The sequence below is a fragment of the Haliaeetus leucocephalus genome, unplaced genomic scaffold (assembly GCF_000737465.1).
Source record: "Haliaeetus leucocephalus isolate CR32 unplaced genomic scaffold, Haliaeetus_leucocephalus-4.0 Scaffold110, whole genome shotgun sequence".
NCBI classification, from domain to species: domain Eukaryota; kingdom Metazoa; phylum Chordata; class Aves; order Accipitriformes; family Accipitridae; genus Haliaeetus; species Haliaeetus leucocephalus.
In genome coordinates this window covers 2,424,133-2,443,365 of record NW_010972546.1, presented here as the reverse complement: position 1 = coordinate 2,443,365, position 19,233 = coordinate 2,424,133, and the positions used below count along the sequence as shown (strand labels likewise).

Sequence of the window (19,233 nt, the reverse complement as noted above, 5' to 3'; positions counted from 1 at the left end):
CGCGCCCCGGTACGAGGCGGCGGCTTCGGACTCGGACTCGGCCCCGGCCCCGCCCGGGGCCGCGGCTCAGCGGGCGAGGCCCTGGCACGCTGCTCGCCCAGGTGGCCCCGGGGCTCTTGCGCAAAGCGTGGCTGCTCGGTGCCGCGGCCGCCGTGCCGTGAGTCATGCCGGCCGGGCCGCGCCGGAGGCCGCCGGGTGCCGGTGGGCTGCCCCGCGCCTTCAGCCGGGTTTGGGGAGTCCTCTCCCCGGCTGCTGGGGGGCGGGGGGGTTTAGCGCTGGGACCCCGCTTTGTGCGGCGCGGGGTGGTTGTCCCGGCTGAGCCCCCCGCTGCCAGTGGATATCCGCACAGGCTAACGTGGGGGGAGCGAAACTCGGCTGTCTTTTTGTCTGGTGTTTGGAGAGGAGAGAGCACTCTAATTGCGTTAGCTGAGTGATTAGCTTAATTAATCAGGTTTACAGCAGAGATGAAAGGATAATGCTGGGAGTTGCCCGGAGAGAGAAAACGTAGGCTGCCGTACCAGCAACTTGGAGAGACGTTTGTGCTGCGAGAGGAGCGTGAACGCTTGCCAAGAGGGCACGGCCACCGGCTGGGGACGGTCCTGGGTCACCCATGCCGCTGTCATGCCCGCACGGGTGCGAAGGCAGCAGCCTGCACCCGCTCTTGATGGGCAGTAGGGTCCACGCACCCCCCTGGCTTTCCTGTGACGCTGTTGGGGTGTCTGGGTGAGCCCCATGTCCGGGATGATGTCCCCTGTCACCTTCCCGGTGCTGGCAGGGTGGTGGGGGCAAGGGACACCCAGTGACCCCGCTGGGTCCAGCCCCTGTGGTCGCCGCACCTCCTGCTCCAGCCCACGTTGTGCTGGTTTTGGCACTGGTGCCACTTGCCAGCCCCGACACCCGGCGGTCTCGGGCCCATCTGCCATCAGGCTGGTGGGGAGCCGGGGGCGAAGCGTCTCCCTGCCAGCTGCCGCGGGGATGGGGCTGGAGCTGGAGCGGTGCCGGGGCGTTTGCTCAGGGCTGTCGTCTGCATCCAGGGCGGGTGCGGCGCCTGTGGGGTCTGCTCCTGGCCCTGCTCTCAGGGGGAAGCGGGTGTCTGGCCCAGCCGGTAAATGGGGCTGAGATATTTTAAGATCCCTTTCTGTGGCCCTGCCAGCGTTTTATCGGAGTCGGCTGGAAGGGTATGGGGTACCCGATGAAATAGTCTTTGTGCATCTGAAGCCTGTAATCGTTCATTGCTTTGGAGGATTTCCATAAAGTGTCATGAAAAACCCATTTGACTGCTAATTTGGCTTAAACAAGTTGGCCGTCAGGATGGGAATGCACAGAGCTCCTGGCATCAGTGGCTGCCCTCCAGGGCTGGCTGCTACACGGGTGCTGGGGGAGATGTGGGTCCCCAATACTCGGGGGGCTCATGGGGCGTGGGGGGAAGGTGGGGCGGCTGCGGCAGGGCCCTCGCTTCCAGACAATGGCGTTTACAGTCTATTGTCTGGGCAATGTGGCGTGTCCTCACCGGCTCCAGGAAGCGCGTGCATCCCGGTGGGACTGAGCCGGGCTGCTGGGGGGGTCTGCTGGGGCTGGGTGTGCGAGTGATGTGTGCACTGGCCCCAGAGCATTGACCACCTCAGCAGTGTGGGTGGCTTGTGGCTTTGCTGCAGCTGGGGACCCTGGAGAATTTCCCCTCTGGTCCCTGTGCTGTGTTTCAGTGTAATATTCAGTGCTGTCCTAATCCCATTAACTCTCCCCTTTGTTTTCCCCACCTGAAATCCTTAATCAGCTCTAGCAGCTGGGGCAGGCAACTGTGGTGCAGCTGCATGGCTTTTTCAGCTGAGGCTGTTCCTGTGAGGATGGTTTCCCTTCAAGGCTGTGGTTTGGTGTGGGAGCGCTTGATGGGATTTGGCTTTTTATCACACTTCCAGATCTCCGGGGTTTAAGACGGCACTTCTGCTGGGCGCACTGCCGCTCGCAGATGGCAGAGCCTTCGGGAGCGGAGCTGCCCTTGGCCCCCGCTTTGCAAGCAGGGGAAGTGGAGGCTCTTTGCAGAGAACTTTCAAGACTTTAATTGCAGCATCTGTACCAAGGCTTGTGCTAGTCTTGAAGGTTTAAATTAGACTGGCTTCTAATTAACAGAAGTTGAAAAGAAATTTAATTTCTATTAAAACTGTACAAGCCTACCTTGGACTACAGCTCTTACCTTGATTTCAGCTGGTGCTTTCCCACCTAGACAGGGTGTGTGGGGCACCCAGTGTCACCCGGAGCTGGGGTTTGGGTGGTGGCTTTTGGTCCTGTGAGGCTGTGGGGTGTCCCAGGTTGGTCTGTGCAGATGGAAGCAGCTGGGATGGCAGCTCAGGAGGACGCTAGGGCTGCATCAGTGCCTTGAATTGCTGCAGTGCTCCCTGCTTCAGGAGGGCTGGTTTTACCCCCCTTCCCCATGGATACTATTTGGCAAAGCAATGGAGGACAGTGGGGTGTGAAGGCGCAGGTACTCTGTCTCCAAAGAAATCTCAAAACTTGACCTAAGAGGCTAAACACCATGTCTGTGCTTAAACGGGTTGGCTTTGGAGCCGCACAGGTGCCTCCATGGGCAGAGCTCCCCCTCTCTGCTTCCCACCTCTGGTGTGGGAATGCTGCATGGCTTGTTGATGGCTGTGGGGTGAGATGAAGATGTTTCTAATTAGGCAGAGGTTTGAAATACCCTTCTAAATATGCCAGTCCTGATGGGTTTTGCTGCAGCTGCTGACAGGCCCGGAGGCACTTCAACATGCCTTGGTCGCTTGGCTCCAAAATTGCTTTGCAAACAGGGCAGGAGCCTTGTGCTGCTCCTGTGGATGCTGGGGCTCGTTTGAACCAAGCGAGTCCTTGGGCTCCTTCCGAGACCCCAAGCAGGAACCGGAGCTGGCAGCTGGGTGAGGTGGAATGCTCAGTGTTTTCTGAATATCCCATGCCTGGGTGATCCAACCCGCAGGAGGTGGTGAAGGCAAGTGAGCAGCGGTGCCCACCCGGGGGGGAGCCTGCTCCGGCGCTGGAGGGAGGCATGGACCCTGTGGTGTGGGATGCGCCGTGGTCCCCCATGGCTTTTGAGGGTGGATGGGCTGGATAAAGTGTGTGGGCTTTGCTGGTGCGGGAGAGACCTTTGGCTGCTGTAAGGAGCCCTGCCATAATCGCTGTGACGCGCGGGCAGAGCCCTGGTGACAAATCATTAACTTGCTCCGACAGGCCGGGTGCTGATGGGTGTTGGTGATAATTTCTTGTGAAGCGTCTGAACCTTACAGATGTAATGCAACTGGATGGAGAAATTAAGCCGGGGCTCAGCAGCCCTGTGTCCCTCCCCACTGCCTCGGCTCCTCCGGCAGCATCAGGGCCAGGTGGCAAAATCCCGTGTTTCAGGACACCATGACTGGAGCTGGGAACAGCCTGCGAGCCTCAAAGCCTAAATTTAAAGCCTGCAACTATCATGTTGTTAAAGGACAACTTGTTCTTTGTGCTCTTTAAAACAAAATAATGATTATTTTTTTTATCCAGATGGAGTTATTGTGATTAATTGCACCATGCCAGTTCTCCTTTCCATGGACAAGTGGCAAGTTCCCATCTTTCCCAGCAGTGTTTCTAATGAGATCAGCAAACTTTAATTGAGGAGGCAATGTGCCCATGTGGGTCCTCCTGATCCGGGTGCTTCTGCAGATGGCGGTGTCTGTGCCAGCAACTGAGGATGCGAGGAGGAGAGTTGTGCTGCCAGAGACCCTGCGATGGGTCTTCAGCACGTGAATGTCCCTGGGAAAACTCTCCTTGGGCTGGGGTCCTGCTGTGGGTCTTGCCCCACGTGGGCAGAGCCAGCCAGGCATGGCACAAGAGCTGCGAGAGGGGGACCTGATCCCAAATCAAGGCTGCTGGATCTGTGCTGGTGCCCAGCAGTGCTGTGCATATGGGGCAGAGAGGTAACGGTGGGCAAGCCGGGGCTGTGGCAGGGCACGGCACGGGCAGCGGGGCTCTGTGGAGAAGCCCAAGCTGTGATGCAGCAGACGGTGCTTTGGCACAGCTCTTGCACGAGTCCCAGGTGTCAGGCAGTTCTTGGGGCCATGGTGCCTTGTGCAAGGGCTCGGCTGCCCCATAGTGTGCTGCGGGAGGGTGGGTGTCATGCCCAGTGTTGTGCGTGCTCTTGCAACGGGAGAGCGCTTGATGGATAATACCTTGTCATTTTGTGATGTGAAGTGCCAAAATATTACAGCCTGGACTTGGCGTGTGCTGGAGCTGTCAGTAGCTGTTAATTCGGGTGCAGGCGAGGCACTTCCAGAGGCTTGGGGAACGTGCTCTGCTTTGATGGAGAGCATCCGCCATGATCCGCTCTGCTCAGCTGAAATGCCGTGCTGCTGGGGCTGGCTCTGCTGCTGGGAGACTGGTCTTGCCATGCTCAGGGGGGGATGTGGCACCCACTGAATAGCAGGAGCAGTGGGGGCTTTGCAGGGGGCTCTTGGCAGCTCAAACTTAACCTCGTCGGGAGCAGCTGAAAAATAAATAGGATTTTAGAGCCTCCTCCGGTGAGGAAGCCCAGCTCGAAGAGTAGCCCTTGCACCCCTCGCTGCCTTCCCCGAGTGACCTGAAGTTGTCGGAGCTGGTGGGGTGGCCGGGAGCCGCTCCGGATGTGCAAGCGATGGCGAACAAAGGCCATCGGCTCCTTTGTGTGCGAGGCCGGGGCCAGGGCGGCCTCGCACTCTTCCAGCTTGCTTTCTAACAAGAGACTGATCCCCCGTCGCCAGTCTCCTCCTCATTAAACTTCAAGCTGCTCTCGTTCCCCTTTGAATTCTTCCACTTATCTTCACTGTAGAGCCCCATTGAAAGGGCTCGTGGTAGCCGGGATCTGAGACTAATGCTTCCCATTGATGCTGGTGAGGTCTTGAAAAGCTCCTTTCTCTGCCTCCTCCTGCTGTGTGTTCCTGCGAGGGATCCTCTTCAAAACCATTGAAGCTTCTGTACAGCGCTGGGTCTGTTGTGGTGTCTGCGGGAGCTTCGTTAGCTGCAGCCCCAGCTTCGTTAGCTGTCGGTGCAATGGTGTCGCTCCGGGGTGCCTCTGGGCAGGGGGTTGCAGGTGGAGGGGGTCCTCAGGGTGCAACTCTCCTGGGTGTGCCGAGCCCCGGCTGCCCTTGCCCCGAGGAGGGCCATGGTGCTGAGGGCTGTGGTGCTGTGGCTGTCGAGGCTGCTGTCCCCGAGCCTCGCTGTCTGTGCAAACAGTCGCTAATCCCCTGGCTGCTCCAGGAGGGTGGCGAGGACCGGAGATCGCTTGCGTGTAGCCTAAATGCTTCTAAAATAGTCTTCTCTTGCATTGCATTTGTTGAATTGCCTTAACTGCCTCTTTTCCTTTTCTTAACTTTCCTTTTCTTAAAAGCCTAAGTGACTGTAATTGCAGTTGCTCACACGCTTCCCACAGCTGAGCTCACCCCCTCGCGTGGTGAGGGGGCACCTCCAGCGCTGCTGCTCTGTTCCCGGCAGGGCCGGGAAGGATGCGTGCAAGGACAGGACTCCGCAAGAGAGCTACAGCAGCCCACCAGCCGGCATCCCACGCTGCTCCGGGCTGGCCAGCACAGCGTGCTCTGTGCAGGGGCAAGGGCCGGCTGGAGCTGTGAGTGATGTACTTGGGCTGCCTCTCGCAACCCCCCATCAGGTGCCTGCTCCTGTGCAGCCCCTGCCTGGGACTTGGGATGTGGGGGTGCTCTGTGCCCCCCGCCTGCTCACTTAGGGGTGGTCCCCCCCCATTGGGGGTGACGGCTGCTCACCCCAGGGACTGCTGCTCCTCAAGAAGTCCCTGGGCAAATAGCTATTTTTGCATGAAGCAGCATTTATGGCTTCCCTGCTGCTGTTTTGGGCAGCTCAGCCATATGTCTGCTGGCTGTGTCCTGCCTGTGCGAGGCTGAAGGCTTCTCCCAGCAGCCGGAGGGAAGGGCTGGTCAGGCCTGGGGGCTGCGTGTTTGCTGGAGACTTCCTCTGCAGACGGTGTCCCGGGGGGGCGATGCTGCCTGGACACTGATCAAATGGCTCTGGGGGCGGATGAGCCGCTGGCCGGTGCCTTACAGCTGCTGGAGCTTCCTCCGCCTTCCCCGGCATTCCTGGCTGCGGGAAGTGGTGGGAGAGGGATTAACCTTCTCCTGGCTCTCCCCTGCATGGGGGTGGCTGAAGCCCCCTGTGCGGCTCAGCCCGTTCCCCATTGTGGTGCTGGGGGCATGCTGGAGGTGCTCCCCCAAACCCGCTGTCCCCTCTGTGGGGTCCCCCACATCTGCCTCACTGTTTCCCAGGGGGTTTCCTTGCTGTTCCTGGGAGTGAGTCCTGTTTCCCCAGGGTCCTGGCTCTGTGCAGGCAGAGGGGCTCAGCCAGGGCTGGGTGGTACTGCTCGGCCCTTGCTGTGCTCCGCTTCCCACTCTGGTGAATAACAGCCCAGTGGGAGGGAGGTAAGGGCCAGGCTCAGCAGCAATCATCCTACCGACAGGCCTGGCTGTGGAGGGGGCTAGAGCCCACCCAAGCATCCCCTGTGCTCATGGGGTATTTCCACATGTGCCCCAAATACCCCCTGCTTCTCCTTGCATGAGCTGCTGCCCTCCCCTTTGCTGCTGGCAGGGGTCCTGCCCCACTGCAGCCGTTCACCACCAAAAGCGTTGCTGGTGAACGGCTCCTGCTGAAGGTGAACACAGGCGTAACCAGCATCCCCTGCCTGGGGGACTGCCTGTCTCGCTCCGATCCCGCTGAGGAGGAGGGAGGACATCTGAGGACAGAGCCCAGCCACAGAGGACGGGGGAGAAGCTCGTGTCAGGCGTCTGGCCCTCGCTGAGTGACGAGCAGAGGACATTTGACACAGGGTTCAGAAAATGTCACTGCTTGCCGCTGGAGCGTCTGACATTTGCTCCACTGGCCCCGTCACCTCGGGTGCCGCTGGCCTTGCTGGCTGCCCACAGCGGTGAGCAAACACCCCAGGGGCCGCTAGCAGGGCGATGCTCCAGGGGAAGGACGGGTGCTGCGTTTAACAAGGTGCCCGTGGTCCCTTTTCTGGGGGGCTCCTGGGGAGGGAGAGTCCCCTGAGCTGTGTAACACCCATCCCCGGTGGCCCCTCTCCCCCATTCCTGCAGGGCACTATGCTCAGACGGGTCTAACATGGTGCTCATTAGCTTGGACCCACTCTCCTGCTTGGAGCTTGTCTGGGGCCGATCACCTGAGCTTGTGTCTGGGCTCTGAGGAGCTTTGCTGGCTTTTGATGTCCCTGGGGTGCCGGCGGTGCAGACGGAGGGGGTGGCAGGGGGGTGGCTCATGCATAATGCAGCGCTCTGTAAGAAGCTGGTGTCTGAGCTGAACTCACAGAGGTTTGAAAAATTAAGTGCCTGTCAAACGCCTGTAAATTGTAGAGCAGCCGTTACCGGTTGACCGACGGCGCAGGCAGCACCAGCCCCTCCTGCCAGCTCCAGCTCGCTGCTGCCTGGGCGTCCCCGTCCTGGCTGGGGTGGGTGCTCGGGGTCCTTACACCCCCCTCTGCTGTGCAGGTAGCTTTCCCACTGTGTGCTCCCCTTGCCTGCCTTCTCCAGGGCAGCTTTCCAGTGCTAGCCTGGGGGTGCTGGGGTCCCTCTGGCCGCAGCCCTGCTGCCGGGGCTCTGCGTGCCAGCTCCTGGCAGGGATGTGCGATGGCTCGCGCTGGTTCCTGCACCGTGGCAACTTGCCCTGCCGGTGCCGGCAGAGTGCCCTCCTGCCTGCCATGCTTCCCCGGGCATGATTTGGCATTGCTTTTCTTGGGCTTCCCGACACAATTTGGAGGCTCCGCCGCTATGGCCAGGGTGACCCAGCTGGGAGGACTTGCTCTCCCAAACTCCAACATGACAGCTCATGAATACACGCAGGGGGTGTGCGGCGCTGCTGGCGCTCCCAGCTTGGCACCAGGGCTCTCCTGGCCGAACCCTGCTCTGGCACGGGGTGGGGAGCGGAGCCGGGCTCGCCCCTGGCGCCGTGTATCACGCACCGCCCCGCTGCACCAAACAGAAACCCCAGCTCCTGCCCGCACCCTGCCGTGGGAATGATCTGCCCCCGCTGGCCTCCATTAGTGGGTCCCTCTCTTGCTGCCTTATAAACATGCATTATGCACAACCCATTAAAGCCGGAGCTGTACTTAGTCTGCGGATTGCTGCTTGACAGCTCAAAAAATATCGAATTGACAGGAGCAGCGCCCTGCAGTGGCTCTGGGAAGGTAGCTGGGTGGGGGACGGACGTGGTGGGGTGCAGGATGCATCCAGCTGGGGGGACGGGAGCGTGGTGGGGCTCCTGCCTCCCACCAGCTGCTGCTCCCTGGGAATGAGCGTTTGTGCCCAGGCTGGGATTTTTCCCTGTGAGCGCCGGCCTGTGCCGCTCGTGGCAGCTCGGCCGCTCCTTGGGAATAGCCGGCAGCGCTGGGGCGAGCCGCGCCAAGCCCGTGCGCGCCGTGCCCTGCCGGGCCGCCCCACGCAAGCCGCGTCCTCGGCCACCACCCGACGCCCTGAGTCAGCCACCGGTGTGGTGGGGGACCGGGGCTGGTGAGGGGCTCATTCCCCCCTTCCCCTTGCTCCCCTGAGGAGGATGCTGTGGTCCGAGGCCGCCGCACCAGCCCGCCTGGTCCCTGCGAGCCTGAGCTGTGCCGGCGGCTGGAGCAGAGCCAGGGGTGCGCGGCCGCCCTGGTCCAGCTTGCTGCATGAATCAGTGCCGGTGGAGGTGGTAATTACACCTCTCTTTGGAAGTGCGGTTGCTGCTATGCCGGGCGGCAGCTGCTCCCTTCGCCTCTTATCGCCTCTGAAACTCTGACTCATCCCCAGCCCTGAGCGGCCGGAGGAAGGGGCAGAAGTCCCGGCGGGTGCCTGGGTGGTGGGTCAGCAGTTGCAGGGCTGGCTGGGTGTTGTCTCCATCCCTCTCTGCCTCCCTCCAACCCTGCTCTCCTGGCCGTGCCGGGGGGCTGGATGCGGGGCTGGTGACTCACAGCCCTGCAGCTTCCGCCTGCCCCGATGAGCTTGGGTTAATCTATGAGCCATCCTCCCTCCCTCTGTATCCCCAAATTAAAGACAAGGGAAACCCAGCCCTGCTCGCAGGCAACCTTGGCTGGTTCGTCCTGAGTTTTGGGATGTGCTGGGTTGCCCTGTCCTGGCACCGTGCAGCCACAGCGTGGTGCTCGGCACAGCATGGTGAGCGCCCAGTGCTGGACTGTGCCATGGGTGCTTGTGGTGCTGAGCACCCCCAGGAGAGCCAAGCCGGTGGCTTCGCCTGGTTATTTTTAGGTGCTTTAGGAGTGTCCCAGCAGACTTCTAAAAAGGTTTGTTTTATTCTTGGAGCTGCAGCCCTGTGGCTCTCCCCAGCTCTCTGCCAGGCTCTGTCGCTGGTCTTTAAAAAGCCTGTGGGCAGCCGGGGGAGCCTGGAGTGGGGTGGGGGGCTGGCTGCGGGGCCCCTTGGCACCGGGCAGAGCCTGCTCACACCCTTGCCACCGAGGCGGTGAGACATGGCGTTGGGCGGCAGGCGCTGGCTGATGGCTCAGCCAGCCGTGCGCGGTCTGTGCCGGTTGCAGCCATGGTTCATGTCTGAACACGAGCAGCAAAGTGCTGAGCTGTGGGTTCGTCATCCCGGTGCCGCCTTTCATCTCGTGTGGGGGAGGAGGGCAGATAGCGATCTGCTCGATCTGCTCGTGGGCTGCGCAGGGGCCAGCTGCCGCGCTGGGGTCTGCTGCTGCGCTGGGGTCTGCCGCGCGCTTCGGTGCAGGAGAGGAGCAGGAGGGTGCTGGGGTGACCTGGGCTCTGCCAGAGGCGTAACTTCTCCCCTTCCTGCCCCACAGAGCAGCCATGGAGGTGATGAACATGATGGAGCAGCCGATCAAGGTGACAGAGTGGCAGCAAACCTACACCTACGACTCGGGCATCCACTCCGGTGTCAACACCCAGGTGCCCTCCGTCAGCAGCAAGTGCCTCGGGGACGATGATGAGGTCTACGGGAAGCAGTACACCATCAAGAAGACGACCACCACGAGCTACTGCCAGGGAGGGAGCCAGGGCCAGAGCCAAGCGCAAGGTAGGGGCTGCGGGGCCAGGCACATCCGCGAGCTTGGCTGCTCGGTCGCTGCCTTCCTCCGCCTCCCCCATGAGCCGTGCTCCTTCTGGGCACTCCTCTACGCCGCCTTCCACACCCCAGGAGTTGTTGCTGCCTAAAATATGCTCCCTCCTGTCCTTCCCTGCGCCGAGAGGCTCTTGCGTAGGGGCGGCGTGCAGCCAGCCCGCACTAGTGCTGAGCTGTGCACGCACATCTGAGCACGCCGGTGGGTTGGCTCGAGATGGGAACAGCTGATCCCAGCCCACGGATCGGCCGTCTGCTCTGCTGCCTGTCTGCCTGCTCGGGAAACCTGTCTCAGCGCGGCTGGCAGAGCTGCCGGCGTGTGCCGTAAAGCCCCGCCAGCCGGCCTGTTTTCTCCGGCTGCTGCGAGGGCGAAGGAGGCAGAGATGCAGCCCCCAAAGCCAAAGGAGATGCTTCCTCCAGCTTTATCCCTTAAAAGAGGACTGGTTTGCTCCACTCGCCTGTGTGGTTCCCCCCGTCAGCGGTGGGTCCTGGAAGGTTTAATTGCCAGCTCCCCCAGGGAGGCAGAGCCCCATGGAGAGGGATAAGCCCTCCCGAGCCCTGCGCGGTCCCTGTGCCATAGAGGTGGGCGCTGCGGGTGGCTGCTGCAGCATCTCTGTCCCGGGGGTCGTGCTCGTCCTGGCATCCTTGACGGGGAAGGCCTCCGTGTCCTTCTCCTAATCCCCAGTGCCAGCTGGTCCCAAGTTGCAAATATCCTTATTTTTTTAATTAATGGGCCTTGTGTGACAACTGCCTAATCATGCTGCCTAATTGAGCATTGTCTTATCTCTGCGCTGCCGTATCTGTTTACACTTTGAAGCACCGGCTCCTTGCAGAGCGCGCTGGGACTGCTGACGTTGTTGCCGGTGTCGTTGCGCGAAGCTCTTGCTCAGCTAATTGAAATTGGAAAGCGGGGCTGGGAGCACTCCTCGGAGAGAGCCGGACTCTAACGCTGCCTCCCCATCTACCCCTGCAGCGGACATGGAGGCTCAGCTGGCCATGACCCGGGCCCAGCGTGTCCGGGCCGCCATGTACCCCGAGACGGTGGAGGACCGCTCCCTGCTCATCACCACCCAGCTGGAGGGGCAGCAGACCAACGTGCAGCGCCTGGCAGAGCCCTCCCAGATGCTGAAATCGGCCATCGTGCACCTCATCAACTACCAGGACGATGCCGAGCTGGCCACCCGCGCTATCCCGGAGCTCACCAAGCTGCTCAATGATGAGGACCCGGTAAGGAAGCGTGGTTTGCCTCTGGGCTTTCAGCTGCCAGACTTGCCGGGCGTGCTTCCCCAGCCGTGGCAGCACAGCCGGGCTCCCGTCCTCGCGGGGCTGCGTGGCTGCCGTCTGGCTCCTTCCTCTTGACAGAGCTCTGCGGTTGCTTCTGCCCCACAACAGGACTGAGCCCACCTCTGCCCCCCCGCATCTCCTCACAGCCTGTCCTCGCTGCTCAGACACGCTTCTTCTCCTGCCCTGGCCTTGCACAGACCCTGAGTGCTTCTTGCTGGCTCTCAGTGCTGCAGCCCCCCCTGCCCTCCCCCTGCTCGTCCCTGCAGCACGCTTGTGCTCCGTGGACCCGACCATGTGCTGCCCGCTGCTGCAAACTGCAGCATAGCTCCTGGAGCATCGTGAATGATGATTGTTAAAAATAACAGTCCTTGCCTGCGCTGCTGTGCCAGCTCTGCTGCTCCAGAGCCGCCCTGCCCGGCGCGATGCGCGGCAGCCCTGGGCCGGCTCTCGCCCGGCAGAGTGGGATCCCTCCTGCGATGGGCAGCAGTGTGACCCCTTCCCACCCGCCGGCTTCTCTCCCCACCCCAGGTGGTTGTCAGCAAAGCAGCCATGATCGTCAACCAGCTCTCCAAGAAGGAGGCGTCGCGCCGTGCCCTGATGCAGTCGCCCCAGATCGTGGCAGCCGTGGTCCGCACCATGCAGAGCACCAGCGACCTGGACACGGCCCGCTGCACCACCAGCATCCTGCACAACCTCTCGCACCACCGCGAGGGCCTGCTCTCCATCTTCAAGTCCGGCGGCATCCCGGCCCTCGTCAGGATGCTGAGGTATGAGGATGCTGGCGGGGGGTCCTGAGAGGATGGCAGAGCCGAGCGGTCTCTCCCGGGCTGTCAGCCGGGCGAGTGCCTGGGCTGCGGGCAGAGGAGGGAAGGGCTCCTGCTGCTCCTAGACGTGGGTCCTCCTGCTCACACCAAAACACGGGAGTGGGAGACCTTGAGCCTTTTAGCCTGCGAAAGCCTCAGGGGTTTGCTGCATTTGGAGCCTGTGTGGAGGCAGGAGGAGGGGAGCAGTCCCGCACGCTGCCTTGTCTGTGGAGATGGGGCTCAGTCTCTGCTCTGCCCCAAGGAGTGGGTGTCCCTTCTCTGAGGGCCACCCTGGGGCCACACGGCATGGCAGCCTCGCACCGGGTCCTGCTGAAGGGCGCTGGGTGGGAGTCGGGACTCGGGGCAGCTCTGTGGGCTCCGCTGGCAGTCTGGTGAGCCTGGAGGCAGCTGCCCGCGCTGACGTGGCTCTGTGCTGCCTGCCTGCAGCTCGCCGGTCGAGTCGGTCCTCTTCTACGCCATCACCACCCTGCACAACCTGCTGCTCTACCAGGAAGGGGCCAAGATGGCTGTGCGCCTGGCCGACGGCCTGCAGAAGATGGTTCCCCTGCTGAACAAGAACAACCCCAAGTTTCTGGCTATCACCACTGACTGCCTTCAGCTGCTCGCCTACGGGAACCAGGAGAGCAAGGTGGGCTCAGAGAGCCTGGCCTGCCTGGCGGCGCGGGGTCCTGCCGGAGGGAGGGCAGGAGGGGGGTAGTTGCCCAACCTTGCTCCTCGCAGGCAGAAGCCCAGGAGGCAGGGGTGGGAGCTCCCACCGTCTCAGCCTGTCTGCCCCCCGGCCACAGCCGGCAGCGGAGCAGTTGTGCTGTCTGCAACGCTGCTGCATCCGACCTCTTGCAGGTGGAGCGTCCCTGAAAGCGCAGACTGTCCCAGTCTGGCCGGTAGATCGGCTTGGCTGGGTTTCTGCCCCTGCTCCTCCGGGCAATGCCTCTATCCTTGTCTTTGGCTGCTTCTCTCTCCTCCTACGCACGAGTTGTCCCAGCCTCGTGTGGAGGTTCGGTCCCTGGACCTGCTCTGATACTGGCTGGGCGGGGGGCTGCTGCCCATCCCGCCTGCGGCATGGGGCGAGGGACCCCGATGCGCAGGGCTGGGGTGGCCAGTGCAGGCGGTGGCAGTGCATGGCCCTGGCGGGGGTGATCCAAAGCAATCCTGGATGCCGAGGGGTTGGATCTCCTGCCTGACTTGTGTCGTGGCACGAGCTGGGGAAACCAGGGTGGTGGTCCCGGCAGCCTGGAGCTGCTGCACGCCTCAACCCTGGCCCTTCTGTCTTGTAGCTGATTATTTTGGCCAATGGAGGACCCCAGGCCCTGGTGCAGATCATGCGCAGCTACAACTACGAGAAACTGCTCTGGACCACGAGCCGGGTGCTCAAGGTGCTGTCGGTGTGCCCCAGCAACAAGCCTGCTATCGTTGAGGCTGGTAAGAGGGGCTGGGGGGCTGCAGCAGAGCCGGTGTCAAACAGGAGGAGGATGGTGGTGTCGGGGTGATGCAGCTGAGGGTGCCATCTCACAGGTGATGTGTGAGACAGTTAGATGCCTTGCACAGCCAGGTGGGAACCACCTGCATGTGTCCTGGTTTCTTGCTCTGAAAGGCTGCTGAGGTGCTTTCCTGGCACCGTGCGTGGGCAAGATCTGGCCTGGCTGGCCGGGAGCTGTCTTCCCGCACCGCATTGAGCATCCGCTAAGACGGGAGGCTGTGTGGTGCGTTGGAGGCATCGGTCGGGTGGTGCCCAGCCCGTGCTCACCATGCAGACCCACTGTCTCTCCCTTCTCTCTGCTGGGGCAGCTTTGGGTATTTACAGATGGGCTGGTGTCTCCTTTCCTGGCAGGCGGCATGCAGGCATTGGGCAAGCACCTGACCAGCTCCAGCCCCAGGCTGGTCCAGAACTGTCTCTGGACCCTGCGAAACCTCTCTGACGTTGCTACCAAACAGGTGAGTCTGCGGGACCCTGAGTCATGCTTCAACGCAGCATTTCGGAGGCTTCTCCGAACCAGCTGCCAGGCTGCCCCTCGCCCTCTGCTTGTGCCAGCCTGAATCCAAAGCGGTGTCCTTGTGCCGTTTCCAGTCCCAGTGAGCTGCGGGGCGGTAGCAGCATGTGTGCCTGGCAGAGCGAGGGGATGCTCAGCTGTGCCTGAGCCCCGCTGCGGCCGGGGTTTGCCTGGCGTTGCGGGAAGCTGCTTACTGCCCACGGCCCTTCCCGTGCCAGCCGGCTGCCAGCGCTCGTGCCATGTCCCCGGCCGTGTGCCGCAGCCGCCGGCAGTTGCTGACACGCTCAGCAGGGCATCACCGAGGCTGCTACTTGCTCCGACTCAGGGAGCCCAGGGCTTGTGCCCGTGGGGCTGGGAGGCAGTCGGTGCGAGGGTGACCCCGAGTTCTGCTCTGGCGTTGCTCTCCCCAGCCCTGTGCTGCCTCCTGATGCGTTCCCCATCTGCTGGGGCCGCCTCTCTGTGCAGATTAGCGCCTGATGCAGCGTGGAAACTATTTGGGTTGGCTCGTAACCATCCCCTGGCTCTGTGGATTGAGGGGGGGGATGCGGCCATGGCGCCTTTAACTCCTTCCTGCCCCGCTGCTGGCTGCCTGCCGGCATGGCTGGCACCCGGGTCACCCCGGGACCACGTGAGGAGCACTGGCGAGTGCATTGTTTGCACTTCCCGGCGGAGACAAGCTGCCGGAGACGTCAAACTCTAAGTAAAGCCACACATGTCGTGAGTGCCTGTTGCTCACGCAGTGCCGGCATCGCGGAGAAGCAGCTCTGGCTGCAGGGGGACAGGGAAAGGCGCAGTGTGGGAGGCACAAACGCTGCCTCCCCGCCACTGCTGCCTGCTCTGGCCTGTGCGGAGCTGGGAAGTGCGTGGGGTCAGGACGTGGGGTGCCGGGGGGCCGGGGTCTGCAACAAGGGGTGTGCGAGCTCCAGCGAGAGCAGCCACACGAGCCTGGGTCTCAAGGGGAGAGGGTGCCAGGTCTGGGAGGAAGAGCACGGCCAGGGGCTGGATCCTCTCTGCAATGGCAGGAGCCGTCCTTGCGGGAGGGGCGTCCTCCTCTCCAAGGCCGGGTGTCCAGCCTGTCCGGGGGAGCAGCTCTGGCTCCCCTCGCCCAGGCGACAGACAGAGGGGACGGGCATGGGGCTGCAGCCCAGCCGCTGGCTGAGCCCAGATCTGGCTGCGGGGGTGCCTGGTCTGACCTCCCGTCCCCCTTCCCGCAGGAGGGCCTGGACGGCGTCCTCAAGATCCTGGTGAACCAGCTGAGCTCCGATGACGTGAACGTGCTGACCTGTGCCACCGGCACCCTCTCCAACCTGACCTGCAACAACAGCAAGAACAAGACCCTGGTGACGCAGTCGAACGGGGTGGAGGCCCTGATCCACACCATCCTGCGGGCAGGCGACAAGGAGGACATCACCGAGCCGGCCGTCTGCGCTCTCCGGCACCTCACCAGCCGGCATCCCGAGGCCGAGATGGCGCAGAACTCGGTGCGGCTCAACTATGGCATCCCCGCTATCGTCAAGCTCCTCAACCAGCCCAACCAGTGGCCACTGGTCAAGGTAAAGGGTCTGGGGGGATGTTGGGGGCCGGAGGAAGCCGGTGGCTGGGCTTGAGCGAGCCCTCGGCTGCTGGCCCGTGGTGGGACACACTGCCAAGGGGGGGTCTGCAGCCGGTGCCGTGCACGGAGCGATGGCGGGCTGCTGCCGCTGCGGCTCCGGTCCCATTGGGCTGCGTCCTTGACGGCAGCTAATGGAGGAAATGGCTTCTGCCGGCTGCTCGGCTGGAATCAATACCTGCCCCAGCCTCCCCCGCGGGGAGGGGGCCGGATCCGGTGTGGGAGGAAGATGGAAGTCAGCCTGCGCCGCGGAGGGGGATGGGGTGGGAGAGGCAGGGGGAGGGCGGCCCGGCTGGCGGGTCCTGCGGGGAGCACATGCTGCTCCGATCCACGGTCGAGACGAATCTCTCCTTCCCCGCTTCTCTCCTCCAGGCTACCATAGGCCTGATCCGCAACCTGGCCCTGTGCCCGGCCAACCATGCCCCGCTCCAGGAGGCTGCCGTCATCCCTCGCCTGGTCCAGCTGCTGGTCAAGGCTCACCAGGATGCCCAGCGGCACGTAGCAGCCGGCACGCAGCAGCCCTACACGGTGAGTCCCCGTGGCAGGGTCGGCCGGGGGTGGCCCTTTGCCTCCGTGCTCCTGGCACAGCCCGGCACCCCAAAAGCCGAGCTGTCCCTGGGGGATAGCTTGCGCCCACGCTCAGGGTGGTCTTGTGCCCTGGCGTGGGGCAAGCCGGCTGCTCCAGGGCCCCGGCTGAGCGTTTGTCCCCTGGCAGGATGGAGTGAAGATGGAAGAGATCGTGGAGGGGTGCACGGGGGCACTGCACATCCTGGCCCGGGACCCCATGAACCGCATGGAGATCTTCCGCCTCAACACCATCCCTCTCTTCGTGCAGGTCAGGGGCTGGGGGAACATATGGGGGCTGCACTTCGCCACCTCCCGCCTGGCCAGCACAGCCCCACGGTGCCAGGGCCAGGGAGCCACGGCGCTCGGCTGGCAGCATCCGCGTGTCAGACCACATCAAGGAGCCCGACAGCTCCTCGCTGGCTGCTTCACGTTGCCGCTAATCTCTCCTGACAGCTCCTCTACTCGCCGGTGGAGAACATCCAGCGTGTCGCGGCTGGTGTGCTGTGTGAGCTGGCCCAGGACAAGGAGGCGGCAGATGCCATCGACGCGGAGGGGGCCTCGGCTCCGCTGATGGAGCTGCTGCACTCCAGGAACGAGGGGACAGGTGAGCGCTGCCGTGCCGGGCCCTGTGCCGGGGGCTGTCAGCCGCGTGGCATCGCCCCAGCTGCAACTGGTCTGGGGCTTCTGGTGCCTCGGCACCATGCGGCACCGGGGACTGAGGCTGCTGCCCTTCCCCTGCAGCCACCTACGCAGCCGCCGTGCTCTTCCGAATCTCAGAGGACAAGAACCCCGACTACAGAAAGCGCGTCTCCGTGGAGCTCACCAACTCCCTCTTCAAGCACGACCCGGCAGCCTGGGAGGCGGTGAGCATCCCACTGGGCACGGAGACAAGCCCTTTTCCCTGGGGAAACCGGAGCCTCTTAAGATGGCCCCATCCCGCCTCCAAAACCTGCCACCACCGCCTCCGACCAGAGCTTGGACAGGAGCGACCGGCAAACATGGGGAGGCAGGGGGTGGACGGGCTGTGGCCTCTGCTCTCCAGCAGCCCTGGGTTGCGGTACCCGCTACCCGGGACAGGGCTGGGCACCGGATAGCCGCTGAGCATTGTGCACACGTGAGCATGAATGCCCTCTTCAGTTGTGTCACCTTCTTTTGTAGGCTCAGAGCATGATCCCCATCAACGAGCCCTACTCAGATGGTGAGTACAGTGCCAGCTCCTCCTGCGGGGTCCCCCGGTGGGCTGAGCTCTGGTGGGGCAGTTGCCTCATCTCACCAAACCAGGCTGGTTTTAAAGCCTTTCTTGGATGGCTGCCAGCAAAGCGCCAGCCCGGCCTGCCTGGGGATGCCCAGCGGGATTGCTCAGCTCCCACGGGAGAACATGCGGCCGCTCCCCTGTGTGCCTGGGCTGGCCCAGAGGCTTGGGGCAGGTGGGCGGCTGGTGGCCCTTGTGTCCTTTGCGGCACCACGTGCCACACGCTGCCCCGGGTGGGGGGGACGAGGAGGAGGGTGGCTGAGGTCTGGAGAAGTCTCTCTCGCCGGCGGGAGCTGAGGTTGCCATGTCCCTTCCCGTGCAGAGCTGGACCCCGGCTACCGCCCCATGTACTCGGGTGACATCCCCCTGGACCCCATCGACATGCACATGGACATGGACGGGGACTACCCCATGGACGCCTACAGCGACGGTGTCCGAGCGCCCTTTGCTGACCACATGCTCGCCTAACCTGCCCCGCAGCCCCCGCACCAGGTACGTGCTGGCGTGTCCTCGGGGTGTGGGCGCTTGTCGAGGGCACGCTCATCCCTGGAGCAGGGCGGGTGGCCGGCTGAGGCAGGGCTGGCTGCTGGCGCCTGGCGTGCCGCGGGGTCCCTGGTGCTGCTGTGGGGTCCCCGGCGCTGCCACGGGTCAGCATCCCCATTGCCTTGGGGGGCCCTGCGCTCTGGTCTCCTCCAAAATGCCCCCTCGGTTGAGTAACGGGATCTCTCTCCCACTGTGCGCAGGTGTTTTCTCCATACAGAAGAGGGTGGCCCCAGAGCTGAGCATTCGCAAGAAGGACTTGGGAGACAGAAGTGCCTGAGAAGACAAACTTTTCCATTCCCACGAGAGGTTTTATTTTTCGATTTTTTTTCTTCGCTGTGGGTCTGTGGAGAAGGTCCTTCCTCCTGGGACTGCTTCAAGCACCTACTGCCGCATCCAGCATCCAAGATACTGTTTCTGAAGCTTTAAAACACACAAACCCTGCACCGTTAGCAACCTTTCATTGGCAAAATAGTCTTTTCTATGAATATATATTTCTTTTTTATTTTTAATATGGTGCCAACGGCTTTTGCCGTCTTTAAGTTTGTGCTTTCTAACTTCCCCACTATTTGTTCTGCGTGTTAGTGTTCTAGGAAAGGAATCTAATACGGGAAAACCCTTTGCTTTCTGCAAACTCTAACTTAATCAGGCCAATCCAGAGTTTGCAGAAAACAAAGGGTGCCGTGTCCCAGGACCTTCGTTTTAGCCATCGGGATGTCTGCGGTTTAATTCTTTCCGATCAGCCGTTGGGGAGCTGACTTTGTGTACCTGCCTATCCTACCAGTACCCATAGAGGAGTGACTCCAGCATTAGGAACTGTGTCCTTGTACCGATCTCTGTTGCACATTTTAACCCGTTTCCCTTCTTTTTGGTGAGTGGTGTGTTTCTGTCCCCTCCTCCCTTATCTAACACATTTTTTAAAGAGGTTCTAGATCTGATGGTGGTTTAACGCTTCCACCGGAAAGGGATGGACAGTTACTGGAGTGTGGTTCAGGAATGGAAGATTTTATTATTTCTGTAAGTTGTTTTTGTATAGACCAAAGCAAAGAATAAAATAACCCCCCCAGCCCCGCGTTGCCCTGA

General features: G+C 62.2%; 1 protein-coding gene across 1 annotated transcript; it reads left to right on the top strand.

Moving 5' to 3' along the window:
• Positions 1-9,808: 9,808 nt before the first annotated feature.
• Positions 9,809-19,233, top strand: JUP (junction plakoglobin). Its single transcript, XM_010585588.1, has 14 exons — positions 9,809-10,044; positions 11,060-11,313; positions 11,899-12,137; positions 12,621-12,822; positions 13,469-13,613; positions 14,023-14,126; positions 15,397-15,735; positions 16,164-16,319; positions 16,507-16,626; positions 16,812-16,962; positions 17,100-17,221; positions 17,517-17,556; positions 17,933-18,102; positions 18,354-19,233. Exons 1-13 carry the CDS (start codon positions 9,819-9,821, stop codon positions 18,076-18,078), a joined length of 2,244 nt encoding a protein of 747 aa, XP_010583890.1. The 5' UTR covers positions 9,809-9,818; the 3' UTR covers positions 18,079-18,102; positions 18,354-19,233.

What these genes read in the sequence shown, in the direction of transcription:
- JUP (XM_010585588.1), top strand. Translation starts at nt 9,819, where the DNA reads ATGGAGGTGATGAACATGATGGAGCAGCCGATCAAGGTGACAGAGTGG. An exon ending in TGCTCAATGATGAGGACCCG is followed by an intron (nt 11,314 to 11,898) that starts GTAAGGAAGCGT and finishes TCCCCACCCCAG; the next exon opens with GTGGTTGTCAGCAAAGCAGC. An exon ending in ACCAGTGGCCACTGGTCAAG is followed by an intron (nt 15,736 to 16,163) that starts GTAAAGGGTCTG and finishes TCTCTCCTCCAG; the next exon opens with GCTACCATAGGCCTGATCCG.